The sequence below is a fragment of the Anopheles funestus genome, chromosome X (assembly GCF_943734845.2).
Source record: "Anopheles funestus chromosome X, idAnoFuneDA-416_04, whole genome shotgun sequence".
Classification (NCBI taxonomy): Eukaryota; Metazoa; Arthropoda; class Insecta; order Diptera; family Culicidae; genus Anopheles; species Anopheles funestus.
This window is the reverse complement of record NC_064597.1, coordinates 6,979,196-7,005,743: the sequence shown is the minus strand read 5'-3', so window position 1 is coordinate 7,005,743 and position 26,548 is coordinate 6,979,196. Positions and strand designations below refer to the sequence as shown.

Below are 26,548 nucleotides of genomic sequence, written 5' to 3'. Positions count from 1 at the left end.
AGTTTATGACATCTCCTTTTGCTGATGAGGCAACACAGACACAAGTGGTCCCACACCCACCCGAATAGCATACCCTCAGCGCAATGGTTGGAGGAGTCGTTCCCTAACCTAGATGACGAGTTCGTCGACAAGGGAAAACAGGTTGCGGTACTCGTCTTTTGCCATCCACTTGTGTGTGTGCGCTAAGAATAAATATCTCGAATAGAAATAGATCGAGAATTAATTAGCCTAATTGCATACCGACCATGATAGACAGTTGGCGTTCGTTGTAGCGGCATTTTGCCGATTCTGTCCCTGCCCTGGTGGGCGATCTTTTCGGTAAGGTGTTTAGTATATTCGCGCCGTTCTGTAACAGGTTCCTGCACTTCGTTTCTTACGCGGCTCTACCGTCTGGTAATGCCTGGCGAAGGAAGAAAACGGAAACAGAGGCACACCATGTGCAACAACCTCGAGTATTTGGGTATGCTGCACCGGGCAGCACCGTACAAAGAATGGAATGTAAAGGTTTCGGGACTTCTAACGACCGTGCAATGCAGGAGAAGTAACAACATTGCCGCAGGGCGTATAAAGCGTACAACATCTGAAACACATCTGAGTGGAATAATGTGATGCAATTCTTGGAGGAGTTGATGTTTCCACGGCATCGGCGTTTGAGGGAGCAGAGTCCACAGCGCTCCACAAAAATGGAGTGGAGTGGCGTGTAGGTGCTAGGGACAAGATGAATGGACTCGTCCGGCATGATCTACTCCTACATCTCGCTTTCTCTGGACGTGGACTTTGCATCGCCCTGATCTATGACTTCGTTCGGTTTGCCTTTGATCGCGTGATATGCTGCCCACCTTCTCGTAAATAGGAAGAATCCGGCAGATACATTTCGCTTTATCGCCGAAAAAGAATCTGGTAGGTAGATCGAAACGAGAACATGAAAACAGCCCCGGACAGGGTAAACAAATCACTGGCGCGCGCGCTAAGCTGAGCACCGGGGGTTTTTTTTGGTGCGGCGCATATTCGACGTTACCCGCAAGCGTTTTGCACATTTGGTTTTTTCTTATCCTCCGTTTTGTCGATTACACCACAGGTGGAAAAACAGGCGGAAAGGGAGAAAAAACCCCCCCCGAACAGTCTAATGTTTGGACGTTCGTGAATGTTTTAGTTACTGGGGTATTCTGTTTGCTTGGGTGGAAAGAAAAACATAACTTGTACAGTTTGGTACAGCAGCTACGGAGATTTTTTCAACTCCCAGATGTTGTACTGAAGCTGTTTTCTTTACTCCATTTCAATGACGGGCATCCATCCCACTGCTTGAAGTTTTCAGGCGAATGAAAAAAAATGAAAAGTTAAACTCTGATAATGCGCTCAACATGTCTATAAAGTATTTTGAGATCGATAATAACTCGACTACAGTTGCATAATAAATAACCTGGCTTGGTATGAAACGATGAAAAAGACATTTTTTTTGTTTTTGGGATACCTCTGCTGAGGACGGTTTTTGATGGTAAAGGCCATAAAGCTGACTTCTCGATATTCAGGGTCATAAATACCCTCCCCGATTTCCCGTTGCGTTGTAACGCCCAACCGGCTCCTGCACTGCACTAGGTTTGGCGGTACGACGTCCGAAAGCACAACGGTCCGTTTTCGGCCCGGATCGTACAGCCACCAAAAACAGTGGACGCACGGTTCATCGTTAGCAATAAAAGAAGACGATCCGTCTCCTCACACGCAGATGGTGTCGGTGGTCTACCGGTCTATCAGTTTGTACGATGTCTCAGAAATCGTTTTATTGTGCGATTGAATTGTTTACTGCTGCCGCACAACCGGCTGCGGACTATTAGTGCGAAGATTTGTAATGTCCCTGAACGAGGGCATTAGTTAATCCCTTTCGTTAGGTCGTGGTCGCGTGAATCGCGAAAGTCACCCGACAACGTAACCCTCCCTCTAACCGGCGAGGTGGTAGAAGGTAGCTTTAACACTGACACTCGTTTTAATGCTCCTCTTTCAGGGGGGTTTCTCAAGACGGGGGGGTAGTCTATTTTTGGCTACCATCCCCAGTATGTCTAAGGTCATCACTGCCCTCCGTCCAGTAAAGCGTAAGGTAGATTAGACCATTCGTAATGGATCCCCCAACATGGGATCGAAAGTTGTTCGATAGATTTGATGTTTTTTTTTCTCTACATCTCGCGATCTCTCCCCCCCAAAAAAATGGTCGTTCTCTTCCGTCCATTTGTAGCGATCGTGCGGCGAAGAGCACGTACTACTGTCTAGCAAGAAATTGCTCCAGGGTCATTTCCGAGACTCACCCACCTGTTGCCATTCGATCAGGGCATCATTGCTCATAAGCGTTCCGCCGTGCGAAACGAAACCCCGCCGGCGAGGAAGATGCGCAAGATTCAGAGAACTCGTGGGAAATAGACCTGAGTGGTGATTGAGTGCAAGAACGATAAAGGACCACCGGCACACACAACGCGAACAACGTCAACGATGACATTGAACTTGACTTTCATGACGAACAGCCGCTAGTGCCGTGGCTCGGGACTGCATTTTCCCGGTGGCGATGGGCTTGTTTTCGAAACCCAGCATATGTTGTATGCCCGACCCGTGTGCATGTGGGCGTGCAGGGTTTGTGCAGAACACATCGATGAATTGATTGATCAAGACGAGCTTAACACGCTAACCGCGTGGGAACCTATTTTTAGGCGTAGACGGATACTACACAGCGAGTTGTTGGCAGGAAGCACAGTTCGAGCCGTTTCATGCACGATCGGTTCGAAAGTCGTCGACGTACTTACACACACATATGTATATATCGTATTGATAGATGGAAATGATATTATAGCTTATTCTAGGAAGCTGGAATATGGGAGTGTGAAATCGTAACCGGATGAATTCAGGAGGTGTTTACTCTGACACTTACCGAGTGCCTTCTTCGGACTGATCGGTGCCGTACCACCGCCGTAGAAGCCGGAATCATGGCTGCTGGTGCTGGCACTGCGTACCTCATGCCCCGCACCGATCGATCGTGCCCGTTCATCCTCGTCCAGATCCGCCGGCGTGTTGTTGTTTTCATCCCGTGCCGGCGGTACGAAGGAACCGCCACTCTTCCGACTGCTCGTGCGCGGTTCCGCATGCAGCGGTATCACCATCGGATTGTCGTATATGTCACTGAACGGATCCGCTTTACCCTTCTGCCCTTTGCCCTTGGTTTGGCCCTTCGGACCCTTCTGTTTGCCGCCCGTGCTCGAGTTGACGCTGCTGTCCGTGTTGATGTCCGACGTGGCACCGTCCATGATCGATACCGCCTCCGATGACGTTTGATCGGTGGTGTTGGTACTGGTCGTTGCACCACTGCTCGTGGTGGTGGAGGTGCTGGTACTCTCGTCGTCACTGCTGCTACTACCACTGCTGCTGCTGGTCAGGTCCGCCTTCCGGTTGTGCCGGTGACCGTGCCGCTTCACCTTCCAGAGTGGGCGCGGCCGTGCCACCAGTACGATCGGCGACTTTTCCTCCTTGGAATAGCATTTCCGCATCTGGTCAAAGTTCAGCTTGACGCGCTTGGTCGGATCGAACGGCTTCTTCTTTTCCGGCTTATCGTTCGCCATATCGTCGTCGTCGTCTTCCTCCTCCGATGACCAGTCGTCTTCCACGCCCGAGAACGATGTCTCCGATGCACTGTCGTTATCGACTTCACGTGCAACCACCGTTGGTGTTACGCTCAGCTCCTCCTTGCCACCGTCCTCTTCACTGCTCGAATGGAACACCTGCTGCAGCACTGTACCTTCTGCAACCGGTTGCTTCTGTATCGGTTTCACTACTGGCGTGATGTTACGATCGCGAACGTTCACAGCTGATAAGTCGCTCAGATTGTCTAGCGTACCGAATTTATTCTTCGTCAGCTTCGCCCCGTTAGCGATCGGCTGCTTCGTCGCTTTCGGCGTTGCAGGCGTAGCCGTCACGATGGCTACCGCCACCGGAAGCGCCTCGGAAACTATCGCCGATTGACATTTTTGGCATTCCTTCACCTCCACCTCGGTTCCCTTCACGCCCATGTTAAGCGTGATTTGGTTCAGCTTCGTCTTCATGCGCTCGAGATTTTGCTGCTGCTGCTGCTGCTGTTGTGCTAATCGGCGCTGTTCCTCTTCTCTCTCGGCCTGTGCTTCCATTTCCGGTTCCGACTTTGCCTTCGCTGTGGTAAGAACTTTTGGTTTCACCACCTTTACCACCTTCTTCACGATCACTTTCTTCGCCGGCTCTTCATCTTGCCGCTTGTTGGCAGCAGTAGTAGCTACTGGGGCATTCGCATCAGCGACAGATGACGCATTAGCAGCGGCGTTCGGTTTTACTTCCGACGGTTTGGTTTTCTCCTGTGCCATCTTCTTTTCGGCTGCGGCTGCAATGTTTGGTGCGATGGCTTTAATCAATTCCTTCGGCGATAGCTTTTTCGTATCGAGTGTCGCAATGGTGATAGTATCTGGTGTCGGTGGTACTTTGGGTATGTTTGCCTTTGTCTGCACTTTATCGGCGATAGTGGATGGTTTTGGTTTTGTAGCAGAAGACTCCAAAGGTGTTGATACATTTGCTTTTGAAGCAGAAGACTCCAAAGGAGTAGATGGTTTTGGTTTCGTAGCAGAAGACTCCAAAGGAGTAGATGGACTTACTTTTGAAGCAGAAGACTCCAACGTTGTGGATTGTTTTGTTTTCAAAGCAGAAGACTCCAAGGTTGTGGATACATTTACTTTTGAAGCAGGAGACTCCAAAGGAGTTGATGGTTTGGGTTTTATAGCAGAAGACTCCAAAGGAGTAGATGGTTTTGGTTTAGTAGCAGAAGATTCCAACGTTGTGGATGGACTTACTTTTGAAGCAGAAGACTCCAAGGTTGTGGATACATTTGCTTTTGAAGCAGAAGACTCCAAAGGAGTAGATGGTTTTGGTTTCGTAGCAGCTGGCTCCAAAGAAGTAGCTGATTTACCTTTCGCCAACGGCACCTCCACAGGACTGTCAGGTTTCTCTTTCGCCAGGGATGTTGTTCCCGGTACATTAGCAAGTTTTGGTTTTGGAGTTACGGCGTCCACAATTGCACTGGTCTTTGCTTTTAGAATGGATGGTTCTGCTGCTGTAGTAAGTTTCGTTAAAGGCTCCGGTGTTGTTGAAGCATTCGCCTTCGGTTTTACATTTTCCAGAGCTGTTGTTGTGGTGGTCGTTTTCAATACCTTAGCTTCTGGAGGTGACGTAAGTTGGGGCTGAATTGATTCAGCTTGCTTCACGTTTAATGCTGCAACTTCGGGAAGTTTAGCTTTAGCTGATGGTGCATCTGGAATTGTGGTTGCTTTAGCTTTTGATACATCCGGCTCAGAAGTTATGGTTTTACTCTTCGGTACTTTTATTACTGCTGGAACTTTTGCAACGACCTCGTCTACTGCATTTGGCTTTATCAGTGGCTTTATTTCTGCATTTACCGGCTTTGTCTCCACTGGGCTCTTGGGAGTGTTGATCGTTTTCATACTATTTGGAGCAACTTCATCATGCTTCAGCTTGGTAGCAGGTTCAGCTGTGGGCGGTTTGATTTGCTCCAGCGATCGCGTATTAGCTTCGGATGATTTCGGTAGCGTTGGTGACGTTGGTAAGCCTTGGAATGGATGGCTTGGTGAAGCCGGTGGTGATTCTTCTTCGTCCGTTGTCCGGAGGAACACCAGTTGTTGTTTGCGCCGTGCAAAGGACACCGTTTCACGCGTTCCTATAGTACTCCAGAAATCTACCTCGTCGGAGGAGCGTTTTAAATCGCTTGGTTTTTTACGGAGCGCCAGCTTGTTTGGCACTATTTTCATGGGTTCGTCAAGCTTCGGTTTGATTGTCTGCAGTTTGTTTGTCGGTTCGATGGGCGGTGGAGGTGACACTTTTTGCTCGCCTAAAGTTCCTGTAGATTGTGTTAGGAGAGTTGATTTCTTTGCCGCCGTTAGTGCACCAGATTCTGGAGGTTTCGGAACTTCATTCACCTGTGCAGCAACAAGATCTTTTGCTTGTTTTCCATCGACTGTGGTTTTAGGAGCAGCTAGCTGTTGCGCTGCTTGCATTGGTTTTGCAACCTTAGCTTCGTTGACTTTGACTTCCACTGGCTGTAAACTTGGCATCTTTTGTTCAACAACGGTGGTGTTTGGTGTTGTGATAACTGTTGCCGGTTTTTCCACTGCTTGGCTTACGTTTGAAGGCTTACTTTCAATAGTTAACTTTTCTGGTTGCTTTGTCTGCTTATCTAAAGGCTTCGTGGCAACGGTTTCTTTGTTGTTCGGCGTGACTGTATCATCTAGTTGAACCGATTTCTTTATATCATTAGCTGCTACCACCGTTTTTCCTTCATTCGTTGAAGAATTGTTTTGTTCTTTCGGGTCTTTTGGTTCTGCTTGGGACGTTATTTTCTTTTCTAAATCATTCTTTTTCAAAGTTGGTTCTGTGTTAGGTTGCATTAGTGCATCAGATTTAATGTTTGACTTCTCGATAGGACAACTTACTGCTTTCGGCGTAACACTCTCAGGACCGATCAGTGGCTCGGAAAGAACTGGTTCCGGTAAATTCTCTACCGTTTTCTTACGCACGTACGTCTTTATGCCCGTTTTGGCTGTCTTGCGCGGTTCTACTGTTTGTGCGATTGGTTTCAACAGCGATGCTGCTGCACCAGCCTGAATGTCGGAAGGACCTGCCCCGTCGACAAGTGGTTTGGTGTCGTTGGTGTCCGCCGAAGCCCGCTTCGACGAATTTAACATTCCGTTTGTTAGATCAGCTTGTTGTGGTTTTGGCTGATCCATTATCACCAGCTGTACCTTCTGCAGCTCGGGTTCGGTACGAACCGGTTCCGCCGTCTCTTTCCGTAACCCACCAGGGGCAATACATTTCTTAGCGACGGTTTCCTCCGGCTGTTTTTTCTTCTTTTTCGGCAATTTGTACACCGTACACTCTTCGATCGATTCCAGCTCTGCCACGATTCGTGGTGGCACTGCATTCTCCACCACCACCACCGGTTCAGCAGACAACTTCATCTCCTGCTCCGGTTCGGAGGATGGTACGACTGGTAGTACCTTCGTACGCGTACGCTTGATTTTCTTCAACTTGCGCTTTTCGGCCACCTCCACGCCTGAGTCTTGTGCATTTTGCTGTTCCAGTGCCTCCTTCAGCCGCTCCTCGAGCAAATCCGGCGCAAGGTTGTTAGTGGTGGATGCTGCTTTTTTGAGCTCTTCCTGAAACTGTAGCAACTCGTCCTCGATTAGCTGCGATGCCCGGCGGCGCAGCTCTCCCGCGTTCAGATCATCGTCCAGCTTGTCCGAGCTGATGTCGGCACAGATCTCATGGAAGCTCGGAATCTTGACGGCACTCTTGCGTCGGATCGTACCGCGTCGTTTCGGCACTGGTGAGCGTGTCGGCGGATAGGTGGACTCCGCTGGTACTGCCGGACTCTCCTCGTCCCTTATAAGATGCTTCTCGAGCAGCAACTCGCCGGGCGATTTGCTCGGTTCGGTACGAGTCCGTGGCCGTAAGGACAGTTCATCGCGGAAGTTATCGCGCCAGGAGGTGATACCGCCAGCACGCACTACTGGTGGTTCCAGCAGTAGCATCTCCTCGTCGAACGTCGGCTCGGTACCGGCGACATCGGGCAGGGTAAGCCGGTCCCGACCTTCGGTACTCCCACGACTGCCCCGTGATTTGCTGCGTGCCCGAATAGTGTTCAACCGTACCACCGTACGGTTGCGGTTGATTGTTGAGCGAGCGCGCCGCTGTTCGCTGCGTTCGTTGAGTTCTTGATCGCGTGTTGACAGCGGCGTTACGCTGGTTAATGTTCCAACGGAACGATCGATTTCCGGATGGTTGATAGAAGCTGTACCGATCGTCGCTAGCGATGACGAAGATTCGGGTGAACTACCGCTCGCACCGGCATAATTAGACGACGATAGGTTCGTCTCCAGCAAAGCTGACGCACGATGGCTGGATAGTGGAGTGCGCGTACTGCCCGCATACTTCGAAGCCGACACATCAATATCCGCCGTGTTGATAGTGCGCCGTGGTTTCTGGTAGGTTGGCGAACTGTGCCCATGATGATGGTGATGGCCGCCCAGAAACTTGGGTGAACTGACACGCCCGAGTGCCGCTATGCGGGTGCTCGTTAGTGGCGTTTCGGTGATCGGTGTCAGCTTGGGCACATAGCCGCGCGTAAAAGACGGTGCGGTTCGGGAGCTGGTCGATGAGAGTGGATTCGGAAATGCACGCGACACACCGACGTAGGTGGGTGGACTGTAGGTGGAGGACCCGACCGATACTATCGGCGTCGGTATGATAGGGGTGTTACCGACAAAGTTGTGATACAATTCTGAATACAACGGCATCTTTTAGCAGAGCGACAGAGAGATCGTACAAATCCAAAACACAGATTACAACACAGCTTCTATACCGTGCTCGGGAACATTCTACTGCAGATTCGATTGATATCTTTTGCCTCTGCCGCACTCACAATGCATTTTGCTGCCGGTGTGCAATAGAACTGATACTAATCACAACACAAAACACATACAGTGGGACACACAAGGGGCTAATATCTGACGCACATGCCACCCTGCCGCCCTGGACGGTTAACACCGTCTTTTGCCGGAGATGAAATATATTTGGTCCTGAGATAAAAGTGTAACTAATCAGTATCGACGTTTGCAGTTTACACAAAACCCCGTCTCGCATCCGTTGTTGGGGTGGGTAGTATTTTCGCGGCGCGGAGTAGGTTTTTCTCTCGGCAGAAATTTATTTGCGTTTCAGTTCGGAGTCGAGTTGCGATATGCTACCAAATAATCAAAAAAAAAATTATTCGCATTCTCCGTATCTCTAACTCTCTCGGCTATCTTTCATAACCTAACATTCACTACCCTCTCTCTCGGGCATCTTTTTTTTTGGTATGTTGCTTCAATTTTTATTGGCACACACGTACACACTCATTCACGCGTCAAGTAATAGATCAGGAGGTTCTTTGGTCAATTGACGTATCCGCAGCAGGTAACCTCGCAAGGTTACTTGCGGTCAAAGAAGGTTCAGAGATAATTCTACAGGGTTCCGAAAATTGCCAAGAATTATTACGTCCGCACTAATAAAACCAAAGTCACCAAAGTCACTGGGCCAAAAAAGTCGAGAGCACTTTTTGGGTTGTGGACACGACGAACTACCGCATATATGCAGGTTGACCGTTTGAATGCTGGCGGCGTATCGCGGACGGTGAGACGGTGAGAGACGGTAAGAACAGATGGAACAAAACTGGCTGCCAGTAGTACCGTTGCTGGCAGCGGACACTTGCGAACTGAGCCACTAGCGTACGGTCGTCTATTGACCGTATTTTCAAACCGCCAGGATTTGAACCAGATTCTCGCGTAGATTCACTACGAGAGTATGGTACCGTGTGTCTCAAAAAAATAAACCCCTCTAGAGCACATATAACCTGTTCCGGGGCCAAACGAACGAGGATGTCATCGATCCCCTTCCCAGTCTCCCTTTTGAAAGAAAAAAACGGCTTCTCGCAATGAGAGTGAGCAAAAGGAAAATACAGTATCTGTCTTGTGAAGAAAAATGTTTTAACGCAACAAATAACAAAACAGCACCAAAAAAAAAAAATAATTCCCTCCCCGTACAGACATAACAAGATGCGGCATTCGCTCAGCCGCTCTCTTGGAGTGTGCGCATTTTTCGGCTAAATTCCTCAAAATAGCATTCCCGTTTGCAGTTGGGAGATAGTGGCCGCACTTGTTAAGCTGCGGCGCGGCAACCACAGCGCCACTGGGAAGACGCACACACACACATCGCGTGTGCGCGGTGTGGTTGGGACGTTGGGTAGGACGTAACGTGACGTGACGTCCCGAAAACAGCTGACGGAGAGGTCTTTTCGGTGCGTTGCGGTTACTGTATGTATGCGTGAATCATTCATCAGCTTGACAGCGGTTTGAAATTCGACCGAATCGTACCGACAAAGACTTTTTGTAAAATGGTACATAAATACACACCAATCAGGTGCTGCTGGGTGGTACAATTGACGAAACGAAAATCTGATCTAGTATAGCGTGCTCAGCTGGACCACACAGTAGGTACTATTCAAATCTTCCGTGGAAAGATCATCGTCAATTTGAGGTAAAAGATCATAACCAAATTTTTAGGTATTGCATACGACAGAGTGTTGTAGTTGCAACTTCCATCGGGCTGCTCGATCGGGCTCGTGTTGGTGTTTAACCTACTCTAAAACCCAATGTAAATGAACTATTGACACGAACTCGTGTACAATCGCCACACGTTTCCCTTGCTGTCTACCTTGCCCCCCCCCCCCCCCCCCCCCCCCAAAAGACGCAGCACAGTCACCACCAGCCGCTGACATTTGGCAGATGATTTAAGGCAGTCGGCCGACAAACCGTCGGTTTTTGCCGGTGCTTTCGTTCAAGATTTGCTGTGACATCTTCCATCTATGTCTTATTTCATTCGGGACCAAAATAGAAATACTGTAATACACCGGTTGGTACGGGTCGGTTGGTTGTGGGAAAATCGTTTGGATAATGGTTACAAACGGAAAGCCCACCCCTGGCTGTATACTGCGAGTCGGGAGTTCGACCAACTCCAGCCGTGACCAACCTCCCCCCCCCCCCCCTCGGAGGGACGGGGAGACTGGGACAAGGAGGTTTAGATAAAACACTGAGCTGCTATTTCCTGTAACACTGTGTTTTTGGCAGCCGCTATTAACAACAAGGGGTTGGTAAGCTGCGTAACGTAATCATTGAACTCGGTTACGAACTTTTCGTGCGTCGTCACATGCGGCACGCGCTGCTTCCGTCAGAGCGTCGGATGCGTGCAAGTTTGCCAATATTTATATCCGGCGGAAACACGTCTGCGTCGCTTTGTTTGGTCTCATGTTTGTTTATTCGTGTAACGAGTGCCGTTTTCTGCTTCCATGTCAAGATCATTGGCCCATCAAAGGGTGCGTAGGTGCTATAGCGCGTCTCGATGATGGGTTTACGCATTTACGCGCTGGTATGACAACTCTGCGGTCTGCTACAGGACCAGATTAGTATGTATGGCTAACCATCGCTCGGTGTGCATTTCTTCACTTAGTGCACTCTACAACCCGCAAAAACCTCGGTCCGCCGTCAAAACATTTAACCACCCTACCCCCCTCACACTTCCGACCGAAAGCGGAAGGATATAAATCAAGCACCAAATTTACGATTGTGCAAAATGGGTTTTCCACCAAACGCACGGGAACGGTACGTGGACCACCTAGCGAGCGGGATGGTCACAATTGTCACAAGTCGTGGCTGAGCGGGGGGGTAAGCGGGGGGGGGATGGGATGATGGTGCTAGAATTCCCAAGTTGGGTAGTGGTTGCTGCCCCTACCCAGGAGAGTGTGTTTAAAAATATGCCCACAGTTATTTACGTCCACTCGCTAGATGATGGTCAGCGCCCCAAGCGGTCAACCGAGTTAACCAGCCGCTAGTGCGCACTGAGGCCGATCGAGGAAGTGATCAACACTGAGTAAATAAGTAACATATAAGAGAGGGAGAGATGTAGAGAGTAAGAGAGAAAGCGAGAGATAAAAGAGAATAATCGAGAGAATGTGTGTGTGTTTTTTTGAAGGAAATGAGAAAAATTCTCAATGTTTTTTTTCTGTTGGTCAAACTGTGGAAAATACGCAAATATGCTCGATTTTCCCCCAATCACCTTCCCTGTTGATCCAATATTGATCTTATGCAACATGATGGAACGATATATATGTTGATCGTTTGTTTTTAGAATCGAAACAAGACATTTTCTCTCACCTTACGAGAGTGTGGTGCATTCGATTGAGAATACTACATCAGCTCTTCTCCTTCGATCAGTTTGCGGCGAAATCAACCAAACCAGCGGTAAACAAAACGACCAAAACGTTAAGAGAGAGACAGTTTAAATTAAAAGCGAAAGTGCCATCTAGTGGCAAACGGTAGTAAAGTTTAAAATAAAAACCGGCGTTTGGAACATTTGGTACAGAGCGATCGGAACACGGCTCTAGACGGAGCGAACGATGGGGAGCCTGGTGGTCTGGAGTTGGATAGGCTCGTTGCCTGCCTGCAACTGACGGGAACGGTCGGAATAGCACTTACCTTCGCATTTCAATCCTTGGCGGAAGAATCCGTACAGCAGCGAACCGCAATGGTCGCAAAAGGTCGGCGACATAAAAGTGTAAACTCTAAAGCGATGTGGTAAGTCTATTTTGAATCTTTCTCTTAAATACTGTGGAAGTAAACAAATGAAACCGAATGTTGGGGGATGTTAAGGTTTTTGCCGTGTTTCCGCGTGTACAGACTTGCCCAACACTTACAATTGTACTTTCGGAATTAAAACTAGATTCAGAGCAGGTTCCAAGCAGCTTATCGTGACACTTCTTGTGTACCGCGGTTTGGCACGCTACGTTTGGAACGAATTGTATTGCAAAAAGAGAAAGTGAACATAGAAAAGGTGTTAGTGTGGTCAGTTGTTTCTATCTGTACTTTAAAAAATGGACTGATTTTTGTGACTGACATTGCTAGTTCCCATCATAAACCAAGTCTCGCTAGTTCCTGCCATAAAAAAATAAAGTTGAAGACCGCAAAGTGATTTCAACATTCCATCTGGAGTTTGAAGTAATTAGTCAAATTGTGTAGAAGTGCCTGGACAAGATGGACATTGTTATGTAAAAGTGCCAGTGGACGTCATTAGCGAATCTGACCAGCAAGGGTCATCGCACAGAAGTAACAGCTAAAGGTACTGGCAAAGAAAAGAACATCTTTCCGAAGAAATTCCGAAGAAAAATCTACTAAATGGCAGCAATGAGTACGTGGGTGCTCCATGTACTTTACGTACTTTTCCAAGAAGTTTGACGACTCCAACATCATGTTCCCGAAGAAGGTCCTTCTGTGTCTAACTATCAGTAAAATGGAAAAAGTCCTTCAGAAATTGTGGTGATTTGAGTTATGGTCACAAAATGGCTTCCACAAATTGTTGCTGTTATCATTTCAAGAAATCACTGGAGTTGATGCCTTGTTTCTTCATCGACTCTTCAAAATCAATCCATTTTTTTTAATGCACACGTTACTAAGTGTTTTGATCCTCTCATTCTTCCTCTCTTTCTAGCTCAAAAATAATGCAAAGCAAAAACCAACCAAAATAGAAGCAATACTTACTCTTGCACTGGTAGCCCTGTTTGCCGAAACCCCACAGGAACTCCTTGCAGAAGGCACAGAAGGTTGGCTGGCGGAAAAATTTGGCGACAAACTTGTGTCCATTGATCTCGTGCGTTCTGCAAGAGAAATATCTTGTTCTAATGAAAAGAAACGACACCAAAACAACAACAGAATGATCAATTGCTAAAAACCGCCATTGGCGCTAGAGCGAGCACGGTACGATAAGAAGGTGTATATACATAAAAGAAAGCTGTGCGTGTTAGATGCACCGCCGCGCAAGAAAAAACGTACCTTTGATGTTTGATGGCACCGCGACGCTTGGTAATGTCACGCGCTTTTGTCTTCTGTACAAACTGGGCCTGTTGCAGTGCGGACTGCTGTTGATGCTGTTGCTGTGCGGACTGTGACTGTTGCTGCGACTGCTGCTGCTGCTGTTGTTGCTGCTGCTGTTGCTGCTGTTGCTGTGTTGTATGGCAGCCAGAGTTAGCACCGAGCGGAAGTAGTGGTGCTACGGTCGCTACCGACGAGGAGGAAGATGTGCGTACCAGCGGTTGATGTTCGCTGTAGGCCGAATAGTAGCTCGAATTTGTGGAGGAGGAGGATGACGATACGACGGACTGGAGCGAGAGCTGCTGTTGATCACGCGATAGATGTGGCCGCTGAGATTGATTTCTACCGCGTGCCTTGTGTAATTGAAAGGAGCAGGAAAGGAGCAAAAAAAAAGTTAGCTGATGAAATTTGGAACACCGATCCAATTTCTTCGATTACCTCCTGCGCATTGCTGCGTGAGCCACGCACATTCCGCTGACTGTTGCTCTGCCCATTACCAGCGCGCCGTCGTCCATGAGCACCAGTGAAGATCATTTTCCCTACAAATCGTCGCACACGATTGCCGCTTGTACTGTGGGGATGTACACAACTCGTGTCGTACAGGATACGAAGCGCCTACCAGATTAAGGGGGGCTTAGGCGGACGATTTTAACACGTTGTCCGTGGACTAGAACGAACGCGGGCAGACGGCTGCCCGGACGGAACCACGCTGTGCTTTGGCCGGAGCAGGCACCAAACAAGCGCCCACGGTAATAGTATCTGCGGTAGAAGAAGCAGTGTACGCAATCACAAGGGAGTGCCAAGTCCACGCAGTCCAATTCGTACACCCGTCACCGGTTAGGAATTGTTTCACTCGACGGGCCATTTTCCCGATGGCAGTCGCATGACTGGGGGAGTTTTGGTTTTCTGTTTCAATTTTTGTTTTGTTTTTCAAACACTTATGTCACCTTTTACCTTCATCGAATAGCTGCAATAACACCGCACAATATAACCTTTATCTTGATTGATGTTGCTCGCGGCGGAACTATATTCACACAATTTAAATCACACTCTTATTGCCGTTAATTTAGACCATCATTTAATTAATACCACATAAACACATTTTACATCAATTAAGTTAAAGGAAAAAGGAATTTCTGAGAATTGAACGCTGCTTGGATTATCTCAACAACCATTAAAAATACTGTATTTCCACTAAAGATGCACTAAAGTTACTTTCCCCAAATAAGTCCAGTTCTTGCTAAATATTCAAGTCCTGCATTACTGACAGATCTTTCGAACCTTCATCAGTAAACGTCAGTTACTCATTAAACGTGACAGAAATGGTTCCAATAAGATAAGAAACTTGCAAATCTCTGTAGAAGCTTTTATTCGTTTATAAACGTTCATCGAAGTTTTAAAGTACGCCCACTGTTTTTGGTCGGTGAAAGGCAACACATTTCAATCATATTTATGTATGTGTGTTTTTTATTGCTTAGAAAGTACCAGAAGTCTCAACAAAAAGGGGAGTTTAATTGAATTATCCCTCACCGAGATGAACTTCTGAAAGGGTATGTTTAAACCCGTTAGATTGGAATGGCGCATTTCATTATGGCTGTTTTTATGGCATCCTTTCTAGGATGCCTTGTGCCTGTGGATCAAAGAAAATGGATGCGCTTTTCGCCGGGGGTTTGACAATTTCCGCCCTTCTTCAAAGTGAAAGGCGAAAAGAGGTTTCTGTTTTGCTTCTAAAAAATGGCCTATCAAGAGAAAGGCGGACGGTGATTGGATTTGAAGTTAATATACAATCACAGCAATATACGGGATGAGGAGAATGGCCGGTACTTTCGAAACATAGACATTCTCCTATTTTCTACACAGGCTTGATACAGATAATAGATTTAATTTACAGCTATTAGGAGATTAAAAAAGAAGTTGTTGGGCAGTGCTCCCACAATAAAAAAAGAAGAAGGGTGTAAAATGATAAAAACGATATTCAAGAGAAGCTCCACAAATGTTTTAATCTATTTTTCAAAATTCCACAAAAATTGCTATAAAAATGGTTCCTTCGTAGGTTCCAGGAATAGTAAAATGGCGGGAAGCAAAACAAAAAATCTTTAAAAACATAAAGCTTAATTAGGCCCGGCAGATAATAATGGAACGGGCAGTTAAAACTTCTCCAAGGTCCGTGCTTTTCGCGCGAAACTGACCCTCTCTTTTTCAACACCGCACACCTTAAAACGGAAGAAGTTAGACGAATGGTAAAAAACGATAGCAAAACAAATCCAATCTGGCAGAAACAATTTTATGGTCTAAGTTTTAAAGCCCTTTCATGGAATCACAAAATTTGAGGCACTTAAAAGCTGCGACCTTAGACGAGGAATGTGTGGAAAAAAAACCCAAGATTTTGCAAAAAAGTACAATAAATAATAAATTTCTCCTGTTAAAAGTGGACGTTTGTATCTTGGCAAAATATTTCCTTCGCGCTCATCTTCAATATTTTGTGTCCCGTAGTAAAGTTCGCTTCTCTTGAACGATCTGCTTGAAGTTAAGGTAGGCAAGACTGCTTGGATACTTTACCTTGGATAGTAGAATAGCAGCACAACCCCACTAACTAGAGCACATCTATCACTGCACCGTTTCGTAACGTTAGAAATTACACTTGATTGGAACGCAGCGATCGGGATATGGATCGATTTACCACCCTCGGGTCAAGGGTAAGACCTTTCTTCCACTTGAAATTGTTGTTTACGGTACGAACTAACAAACCGAACTGTAACACCACCGGCAGGACATCATCTTTTATGCAGGAATGCCAACGCATCCAGTGGTGCATCCATCTAACGCATGCATGCAACCAGTTTCCAGAGCAGAACTGCCACATCTACCAACAACGGTTTTACTGTAGTGTCCGTGCGAAACTATCATTCTTCTTGAACCATCCTCCCCCAAAAACCCAATTCTTTTCTTCTCCCTTTGGTAGGAAGGTTTGTTTATATCTTCCGCGCGCTAAATGAATGATCGTTAAAAACCGAGCGAGAAAGGTTCTGGCAGCACAGGAAGGATAGTGTGCGAATGTGCACAGCAAAACATTTTGAGGAGAATTTTAAGTGGCCGTTTTAACCCAGTCCAGTCTGATTTATATATTGCAATGGTCAAAACTACAAGTCAGCGAAGGGAGGGAAGAGGAGGAGAGAAGCGAGGGGCATAAAGTGCAGTGCAGCGCGAGCTGATCGTAAACATCAAACGTTTTTCAGCTCCCGGTGTACCGTCCATCATCATCTGCCGTAGGATGATGTAGAAGGGTTAGCAGTATGGAGCAGTTACCTTTTCACGCTGGAACAGTGCAGTTACTGGGGCGATAGCTTTTGTTGTTGGTCAACTTTTGCGATTTAGCAAATGTTTACTAACCCGGAAAAATAAATAACAAACAACATAAACATCGTTTACAAACAGCTTTGGCCGTAAAGTAGTTTGTCCAAAATGTCGTCGCCTTTTTTTTTAAACAATAACACCACATAATGGTAACGGTGTCTCTCTCTCTGTCTCGTCGTGTTTGGGTCGAGTTTGTCTAAAAAAAATCGAGTCTCTCATGCGCTTTGAATGCTTGAGAACTGAAGAAGATCTTGACAATATGCGACATTAAGATTGCTGGAGAAGGTATCGAATATTCGCCCACATTAAATCCCGGACAAAACTGGATAAAATACGTCCAAGTACTTGGGGCGGCGCGGTGGTTTATGTGATTAAGGCGCGGGTCCCACACGGCAGGACCGAGGATCAAATCCCATCCGATTCTTCCCCCGAAGGTCGGCGTGAACTTAGAGGTCGTTAAAGCCATCAAGAAAGAGAGAGAGAGAAAGAGATATATAGATAGAGAGAAAAAGAGAGAGACGTCTAAGTACCCACAAGAGTAAAAATTTTTGTTGAAGAAGAAAAAACTATGTCAGAATAACTCCGACTCCGAGATATTCGACTCAATTCGGAATTCGAATGTGACTACTCCAACTCAGCGGGGATCTACTCCAAAGTTCCAAACACTAATGGGGATATGTGGATTTTCACCCACATTATATATCACAAAACTGGATAAGTTACGTCCAAGTAGAGATAAGAGAGAAACACAAGAGAGAAAGGTTTTGTTGAGGTTAAAAAAAACGAAGTCAGAATAACTCCAACTTGGGGATATTCAACTCGATTCGGAACTCCAATCTTCGTCCCCGGGAATTAGAGTGATTTCATGATTCTACTCCAAACTTCCAAACACTAATGGGGACATGATCATGATGTGATCCATTATTAAGGTTTATCTCATCTCGTTCTCAACAAAGAATTAACCCAAATGAGGTCAGATAAAATGCTTGAGCTAAATATTTGTCATCAAAACTAAACTTACATAATAATTTACATGAGGTCCATAAATCACTCAAACGGTTCCGTGCAAAAGTAGGATTTCAAAACATAATTTTATTGCTATGCTAATTCACAGAAGGCGCCAAGCGAGATGTTTAAACCTTGGCATTGAATTCGTGGTTATGGCTTTTTTTTCTTTCAAAACCGCGATTGGGCGGCTTGGTCAAAGAGCTGGAACTCAGTCCCGAGGTCAATGTTTTCTGGTCCCAAAATCTTCAAATCAACCATAAATGTCATTCTTTTTTTCTCAACCTCTGATAGAGTTCCTAGCTACCTGATACATTGGGGGCCCGGTAGGACTTTTGTGTCGTCGTTTAGCTCAGCTGGCGGGTATTCGATATCTTCAACCGAAGTTTTGAAGTTTTTTCCGCCACAGCAAGAATTCGTTTTTTAAAATTTGTTCCGAAAACCAAATTTTCCGTTTTGTAAGACATCGTCCAAAATTATAAATATAGTCACAAAAATACACATACAAATATTGATCTCAAAATATTAGAGCGTCGATTGATAGTCTGATGGTTCAGCAATAAATGTTGAATGAAATATCGTACAATAGTGCGTCATATTTTCCATATTTGTAATGGAGTTTACGTTAGCAAAGATGTAGTTAAATCTTGTACGTTACTTTTGCTAAACTGTTGATTGCTTTCATTGCACTTTTAGAAATTTTGTGTACGGCAAAGATTGTTTATCCAACCCACACAAACACATTCGTATCGGGCCCTTTCACGAAGGTGTCGGCTGGTGGAGGTTGTTTTATTTATGTGTCAGGTTTTAATTATTGTGTTATAAAACCTGAGCTGGATACGGAATTCCTTTCAAGTGTCGATCGTGCTTGTTCGAACCGTTCTGGGCTGCGGGACGTTTTACTGCCACACAAATCATACGCCATATGATGGAAGGGCGAATGGGGACAATTAAACTATTTTTGAAAATTCTTTCTCTCTCTCTCCCTTTCTCTCTCATTTCGAACATCTCTCGATCGAAGGGCAAATGTAATCATGGTTTGAAGATTAGTGTAATCGCTCCAGTATAAACAACAAAGCCAATAAAACCAAAGCAAGACACGTGTTGAGTCGAAAATGCAGCAAATGCAAATTTCCGCAGCTAACGAAATAGCGAAAGGGAATGAATGATGCCGAGTAGCATCAGCGCTTAAATGGGTGTACTGGATAAAGGAAAGGTTTAATGATCAACATCCATTTGGCAGGGTTTCCACTGCCACGGTTAATAGAATAGTTTTGATAGCAGAGATTTGATTGCAGCACATCCATCAACATCAGCAAAGAGTAAATTGTGGAAAGTTTTTTTACGGTTACAAAAAAATGATTGGAGAAACTTACCACGTACTAACGCGCGATATTGAGATGATCTTAAATTTATAGCTACAAATACACGAAATTAGCACATTCGCGCATGTTTGAAACCATAAAACTTAGAAAACTAAAAACACTGGTTGTCTTAGGTAGCTGTGAAGAATGATCTGATGATGTAACGTCTCGTAACGCTTTCATTCTTTACTAAATAGTACATGTACTAAATAGGTTATTTTCAATTTTGGGAAACAACATCTAGCAGAAAATAACCCAACAAAAAATGATTTTTACCCGGGTAAATTGTTTTTTTTTTCAAAATGGTGCTTCGAATTGGGGAGCATATATTTTCCACCGTATCAAAGCTTTCCAAGTGAAAGAACTATTGTACATATCCTCGTGTTTTATATAAATGGCTAAATGTAATAAAACCATACGTGCGTGAATTTCCATTTTTTCGGCTGTGTCATGAATGAATTCACTGGCCTCTATTTTTTGTTCTGATGTTTGTTGAATACCTTAATGAGGTCGATCTAAAGGCGCTCAAAAATATCCCATATTTACCAGGTTAAAAACAAAGTAGGTAAATACCCGATAAATACCCAAAAACTAAAAAACTGGAAAAGAAGGTATTTTACCCAACGATATATCAATGATTGTACCAAAGAACACCTTGGAATGTTCATGTGTACTTTGATTTATTCGTTACAGCAATAGTATTTAGGATAAAAAATCGATAGGGGAACTTATGCTAATTCATGTTAATTAAATAATGCCGTAGCAAAAGCGAGAAAGAACGAACTAAAAAAAACTGATATTTAAGGAACAAATAAAATAAATTCTGCTTGATTAATCAAATAATACTTACTGAGCATGTTTCGAGTACATGCGTGATAAGTAAATTATGTTTTAAATTAAAAAAGAATAGAAAACAAAAAGGAAATTAAAAAAATATTGAAAATTACATAAGGCTATAGCCTTACCTTTTTTTTGAGAAATTTTGCAAAATTTCATAAATTGATTTTTTTCAATGCGGATTGATTGAAATGAGTATCTTTTTACTCAAATAATGCTTGAAATAAAACAAAGTATATAAAATTAATAAAAATTAAAAATTTCAACTCGAAAATTTCATAAGGCTTAGCCCTTACGTTTTTTTGAGAAATTTTGCAAAAAAAAAATTAAATTGATTTATTTTAATGCCAATTGGTTCAAATAAGTGTCTTTTCACTCAAATAACGTTTTAAATAAAAAAAAATTAAAAAATTTACAAAAAATAAACAAAATCGAAAAATTTGAAAATTTCATAAGGCTCATTTTTGCATCAACTTTTGCCTATAACTCGGTCTGTATCCAACGAATCGCCAATCTTTAACCGATAACCGATAATCTTTAACCGATATCTTTAACCTGTGGTCGATAGATGACAAGAATGGGTACATTTTCTTCTTGGACGGCCATGACCTCAGATGTCTGTGCCAGAAGTTATTCGAGGAACCAAGTTCCTTACCCTGTTTGAGAAAGTGTAAAATTTTCCTCATTTTTGCATCAACTTTTGCCTATAACTCGGTCGGTATCCAACGGATCGCCAAACTTTAACCTGTGGTCGATAGATGGCACCAATGGCTACATTTTCTTCTTGGACAGCCATGCCCTCAGATGTCTGTGCCAGAAGTTATTCGAGGAACCAAGTTCCTTACCCTGTTTGAGAAAATGTAAAATTTTCCTCATTTTTGAGCAATGTAGCAAAAATTTTAAATGTGATATATTTTGATGGGAATTTGTTGCAATAAGTTTCTTTTCACTTAAATAGTGCTTTAAATTAAAAAAAGAATAAAAAATCAGAAAAAAATTTTAAAAAAATGTTCAACTCGAAAATTTCATAAGGCTTACCCCTTACGTTTGTTTGAGTAATTTTGCTAAAAAAATTAAATTGATTTTTTTTAAAGCCAATTGGTTGAAATGAGTTTCTGTTCACTCAAATAATGCTTTCAATATAAAAAGAATACAAAATAAAAAAAATCTAAAAACGAGAAAATTTCAAAAGGCTATAGCCTTACGTTTTTTTGTGAAATTTAGCAAAATTTTATAAAAGCTGTGGATGCGTTAAGCGTTACGATGTGCTAATCGCATGGATTATCACTCCACAGGGTAATTGTGTAATTTTTCGATAACAAAAGTACTAGAACAAATTTTTCATTATATTTACTTTATCCACGTAACCAGCCAACTCGCCTTCGTTATAACCATTATTTCTATAACGCACAATTGAACGGCTGCAAGCAAACATCTGCCTTGGAACGATGCTTTTCCATATCCTGTCTGGATGGAAAGTTTTTTATTTTTGTTTGCATATTGTGTTATTTTTAAACATGAACTGGTTCTGGAAAATTCTATGAAACAATGCCACACATGAAGACAGACAAAAAGTTTTCTTTTTTCCACTGCGTTTTAGCAAGCCTTGTAAGCAACCTACTTTGGTGGTACTTTTCACCAAAAAAAAACGCATCATACTGGGTGTCTAAGAAACCCCACACGCAGTTAAACTTCGAGGGAGGTCTTAGGAATTCTACCAAAAAAAAACTCAACTGAAACATACCTGATGCTCCATATCTCCCGGTAAGATGCGGTTGGATACGTCTAGCTATTTTCACCTGCCAATGTGTAGACGCATAACGTACGCAAACGCATGTTGGCCATTCTTCCTTTTGAGAAGCTGTAGAAAAGAAAAAAAGAAAGCAAAAGCGGCCAAGGCAAATGCATGCATCAAGGAACTGGTTTTCTATGCGTCTCCATGCATTTCTTGCTTTCTTATGGCGTTCTCAGTTTTGTGGTTAGCAACAGTACTGTCTTGTCTTACTTCAAAGCGTTTAACCGCATCATCTTTTGAGAAAGACTGTAAAAGGATATGTATATCCTTAAGGTCAACAGCCGCACTAACCTTAGAATGACATCTTTTAGAAAGCGACGATATTTTTTTTTGTCTGTTTGAAGATGTCTGTCTGGTGGAATAGAAAGTCACGCCGTATATTTTCATTTGCCACAGAAACTGTTCGAACAACGTTCAATGATCATATTAAGAATTTATTTTACACCTTAAGGGAATAATTTGAATTTATTCTTGCAAGCAAAAGATGTCCAACATTGATTGGAATTCCTTAGCTACACCTAATTTGGGTGACATAGTCCAGTCGGCAACGAAACTTCAGTTTACTGCTAAAAACCCTGCAGCTAGAACACAAAACCGACGGATAAGTGAGGAGTATTATCTTTTAGGTTAAACTTTAACAGCTTCTTGACACTTATTATTCTGGTTCTACGTTCTACTTTAAAAAAGCAAAAAGAAAATACCCCCAAAGAGTAGAAGAAACAAAGATGCCGTTGCTGTCGTGTCATTTAACTTTAGGGCAAGGGTTTTTTGGGCCACCCAAAAATGTCCAGGGTTTTTGATTTTTTTTTCCAACTTTCGTCCACAGATCTGCGTTATGTTTTCGTGTAACGATTTTTACGACCCAATGGAACACACCAAAAAAACGCTTGTTGTGTGTCTCTTTTTGGCTCCCTTTTTTTAGCGCCCTTTTCGTACTTGGAAGCAAGATATTGGGTGCACAGAAGATGTTTTTCTTCATTTCCATTTTTTTGTGCTTGGGAGAGGATGCCCCTCCACTCTCTCCTCCACTTCTTGGGCAACTTCTTCGACATAAGACCAAAACTACGAGCGTAGGAAAGCACGAGCATAATTTGTAACGCATAAAAATTCCTTGGAGCATAGTTTCACTAATGGGAGGAGAACATACGTTATGCTAAATGTTTGACGCTCATAACAATGCTCTAAATGAGGGGAAAAAGAAGAGAAAACAATAGATAAGAAGATTTTTAGGATTTCGGGCTGTTTCATTTGCGTTTAAGCAAAAGCTCCTTAGGTTTAGCAACCATTGCCTTCTTGTAAAAATAATTTCCTCAACAAAAAAAAATGTTTTCTGCTTTCAGGAAAATATATCTTACTAATAAAAAGCAAATTTAACAAGAAATAGTTTTTTATATGGTTCGTTTGAGATGTTATCAAACAATTAAAATTAATCAATTAAGTACGATTTCCTGGTCCTATTTTTATGACAGTATCATTTATTTATTGGAGCAATGGGGAAAAACGGTTCGTGCTGATTGCACCAGTAGAAGTTTCTCAACAATGCAGCCAGCATGTCTGCAGTGAACCTTTCTCCAGTGCAAACGAGCAGGATGCAGATTCATCAGAGTACGGCTGTGTGTATCGAAAGCAATCAAAACGAGCACTCGTTACAAGTATCGTTTTATTAGTAATGTTAAAGGTTACTCAGGAGGCTGATAAATGTCATCTTTAAATTATTTTATATGTAATAAAAAAAAACTGGACATAACAGAGCACTTCCCAAGGCTTCGTTTAAGGCCTCTTTGACCATATTTGGTAGGGTTAATGAAGCTCTCATTTAGCCCAATCAGCCCTTAATCATGCTATTTCAGCAAGCAATAAATCCCGGAGCAATCCAACCAAACATGGCATTTAGAAAGAAAGATGGAGGATAAAGTCATTTCCTTGTTGCGCTCAATAAGCAATGGCAAAGGGATAAATTTTAGTACAAGCCTTCTTCTTCTTCTTCTTGGCTTAACGACCTTACAGGTCACGGCGGTCATTTCTGGGCTTACGAGACTTAATTTTATCACGTAGCTGGATAGTCAGTCCTTGCTACGTGGGGATCGGTCCGGATGGGATTTGAACCCGGTTCTGCCGTGTGGACTGGCGCCATTTATCACATAAACCAGCGAGCCCCGCCCATTATTACACTCCTCTAGTAGCTAATATAAAGAATAAATTAGTGTCACATTTCGCTATGCTAGTCGCTTTCTCTTTTCTTCCCTAGACGCATCTTATCAAGTAGGCACTGGATGCAAAAGCGAAATAAAAGTTATATAGGCATAAACCGGTTACTCATCTGCATCAGACGTGCTCAGAACAACGTACGTGCAGCATCAGTAGTTACCAGAGTTCGTCGCGGCTTTTTGCTTAGGACAGCCCTTTTTTCCTTAGCACAACGAACTTTCCCCTCCCCCCCGCGGCCGCCGTCATCCAGCAGTAGTTGAACGTGAACAAGCGTAACAAGCGTAACGGGTACGGAATTGAACAAAACTTCATCATCAGTTCGATCACCAACCACCAGCCAACGATGCCGGACGTTACAAGCAGACGCCAGCTGAAGAAGATGCTGAACCAAAAGATGGAAATGGCGCGGGCCATGCTGCTACATGTTAAGGACGATCTTTTCGTAATGGTTACGCTGATGCTGTTGTGGAAAATAGAACGCACGCTGGTACTTGGACCGCGCCCGGATGTGGAAATGCTGGAAAAATTTAAGCGCCTGGTCATTAAATGCATTAGCGAAATTTGTGAAAAACTCGAACCGGATGATACGGACACAGAGCGCGGGAGCTCATCGGAATAATTCAACACAGCGCGTGATGTCAACATTCTAATACGTGGAAAACAAGATTATATATTTTTTAAACTTCCATTTACATGCTATTGCTAATAAAAAAAGACATAAAAACAAAATAATCAAATAACTCGAGTTGTGTTTTAAAATTATTGAGAAAATATTTTGTAAACATTTTAGAACTACCGGTGAGTACTTGGATGACAGAAATATAATGACAATTGAAAGCTTGGAGCTCCGGGCGGGGGACGTTTGAAGGGGATATAAGCGGTGATTGAGTGCTTTAGTTTAAAAGGAGGGTTTGTCGCTTGAATATTCCTTAAGTCTTAAACTCTTTCTCAATAAAAGTAATTAGCTAAAAATGTCAGGCAATTCTCTCACGAATTGCTCAAGAATTCTCAAGACACAGAGCTACAATATTTCCCAAAATATTCCTCCCGTTTTTGCTTACTACATAAAAAGGTTCCACTTTCCGGACTGTTTTGTCGAGGTTTACACAAAAACCAATTTAAAATAAGCATTACAGTATTACAGCCTTTCTACGGAATAGTTGTAGTTTAGACCAATCGTCGCAAAAAACCCACCGTAAAATGGAATTAGGGTGAATAATATCCTTGATTGGGTTTTTGAGGGCTGCAAAATACGCATTTGTCTCGAGGCTCCAGACTCATTGTAAATCCTTGGTAAGCGTGTGAAACTAATTTTCTTTTTTTAATACGTTCAGGCGATCATTTTTAACGTCTAATGTTTTGCAAAATATATTTCTGTTTTAGTGTCTCTTCGACTCCGAGCTACGAAATGAAGCGCGACCCCAAAAATCGAATTGCGTATTTTGAAATAAAAACAGGCTTCCATTACTACGTCTTTTGTGTTGAGATTTCTGGAGTTGTTTTGAAGGAATTTGTTTAGATTTGTGTCCGAAAGAAGACAATAAAACAACTCCCGGCCGGCATCCCGGCAAAAGAATGCATGAAGATTTATATGCCTCAGACAAGCTTATACTCCCAAAGTCCGGTTTATCCCCCCAAAAAAATGTGAAGAAGAAAGATTGCAAAAATGCTCCTTCCAGAGTTTTATTTTCTTGTTTTGGTGGAATGTGATTTTATGATGAACAGCGAATACGAAACCGGAACAGACCAAGGAGGAAAGGAATTTATTGTTTCATTTATCGCTTTTCTACCCAAAAAAAAACAAAATTGCCGTTGCAGAGATAAAGGAAGAGGTGTGCAATGGCAGGTATTTTGTGCATGTTCCGATGTAACGCCATTCGGCCATACACCGTAGAGTGTTGTGTATTGTGTCCGACGGTTAATTTATGCATGAGCTTTTGGGCGGATAACGTATGATTGATGCGTTTTCGCTCCGAAAAACTGAGCCCAATAAAATAATTGATTGATAGCGGGATGCCTTTTGTGTTGTTGGTTTGGAGCGCGGCGATTTCCGAGACGATTGTACCGCACGCCTTGTATGGACGGGTTACCTTATATGACTTAAATTTTTTTTTGCAGAAACGAAATGCAAAATACCACCCAAGCCATACGTTCGGAGATGTTTACAGCCATTAGTGGCGGGAAAAAATTAACTGAAGACTTCATAAATAGCGCGCGCATGTCACGCAATAATTCTTAATCGTCCTCGCAATTTGCCTCCCTTTTGCCATTTTTCCAAGGTAATTAAATTTTGCTCCTTTTTGCCCAACACATCCGTACATGCGCTGAAGGTATCGAATAAGTAAATCCATTTTTATAGCATCTCCCAACCGTACGATGGATTCGTTATTTTCCAAGAATTAGACGGATTATTGTGACCCATCCTGGGAGGTTCTTTCTATTGCAGTTCTTCGATGCCGATGCCC

At 43.7% G+C, this 26,548-nt stretch overlaps 1 protein-coding gene and 1 long non-coding RNA gene across 4 annotated transcripts in view; both read right to left on the bottom strand.

Moving 5' to 3' along the window:
* Positions 1 to 14,875, bottom strand: part of LOC125773822 (putative protein kinase C delta type homolog) — a 28,714-nt gene extending 13,839 nt beyond the window's left edge. For 2 of the 3 annotated variants that reach the window (XM_049444430.1, XM_049444442.1), the window contains exon 1: positions 2,912 to 9,346. In XM_049444430.1, the coding sequence (XP_049300387.1) occupies positions 2,912 to 8,363 (5,452 nt within the window). In that variant the 5' untranslated portion in view covers positions 8,364 to 9,346. Of the gene's footprint in view, positions 1 to 2,911; positions 9,347 to 12,131; positions 12,262 to 12,349; positions 12,436 to 13,190; positions 13,307 to 13,481; positions 13,874 to 13,958 lie in introns of those variants that run through there. The other variant, XM_049444449.1, reaches the window with a different exon arrangement.
* LOC125774576 (uncharacterized) overlaps positions 1 to 21,118 on the bottom strand; it is a 41,771-nt gene extending 20,653 nt beyond the window's left edge. Inside the window, exon 1 of the long non-coding RNA XR_007421065.1 lies at positions 20,826 to 21,118. This is a non-coding gene — a long non-coding RNA (uncharacterized LOC125774576). The remainder of the gene's footprint in view (positions 1 to 20,825) is intronic.
* Positions 21,119 to 26,548: the final 5,430 nt, after the last annotated feature.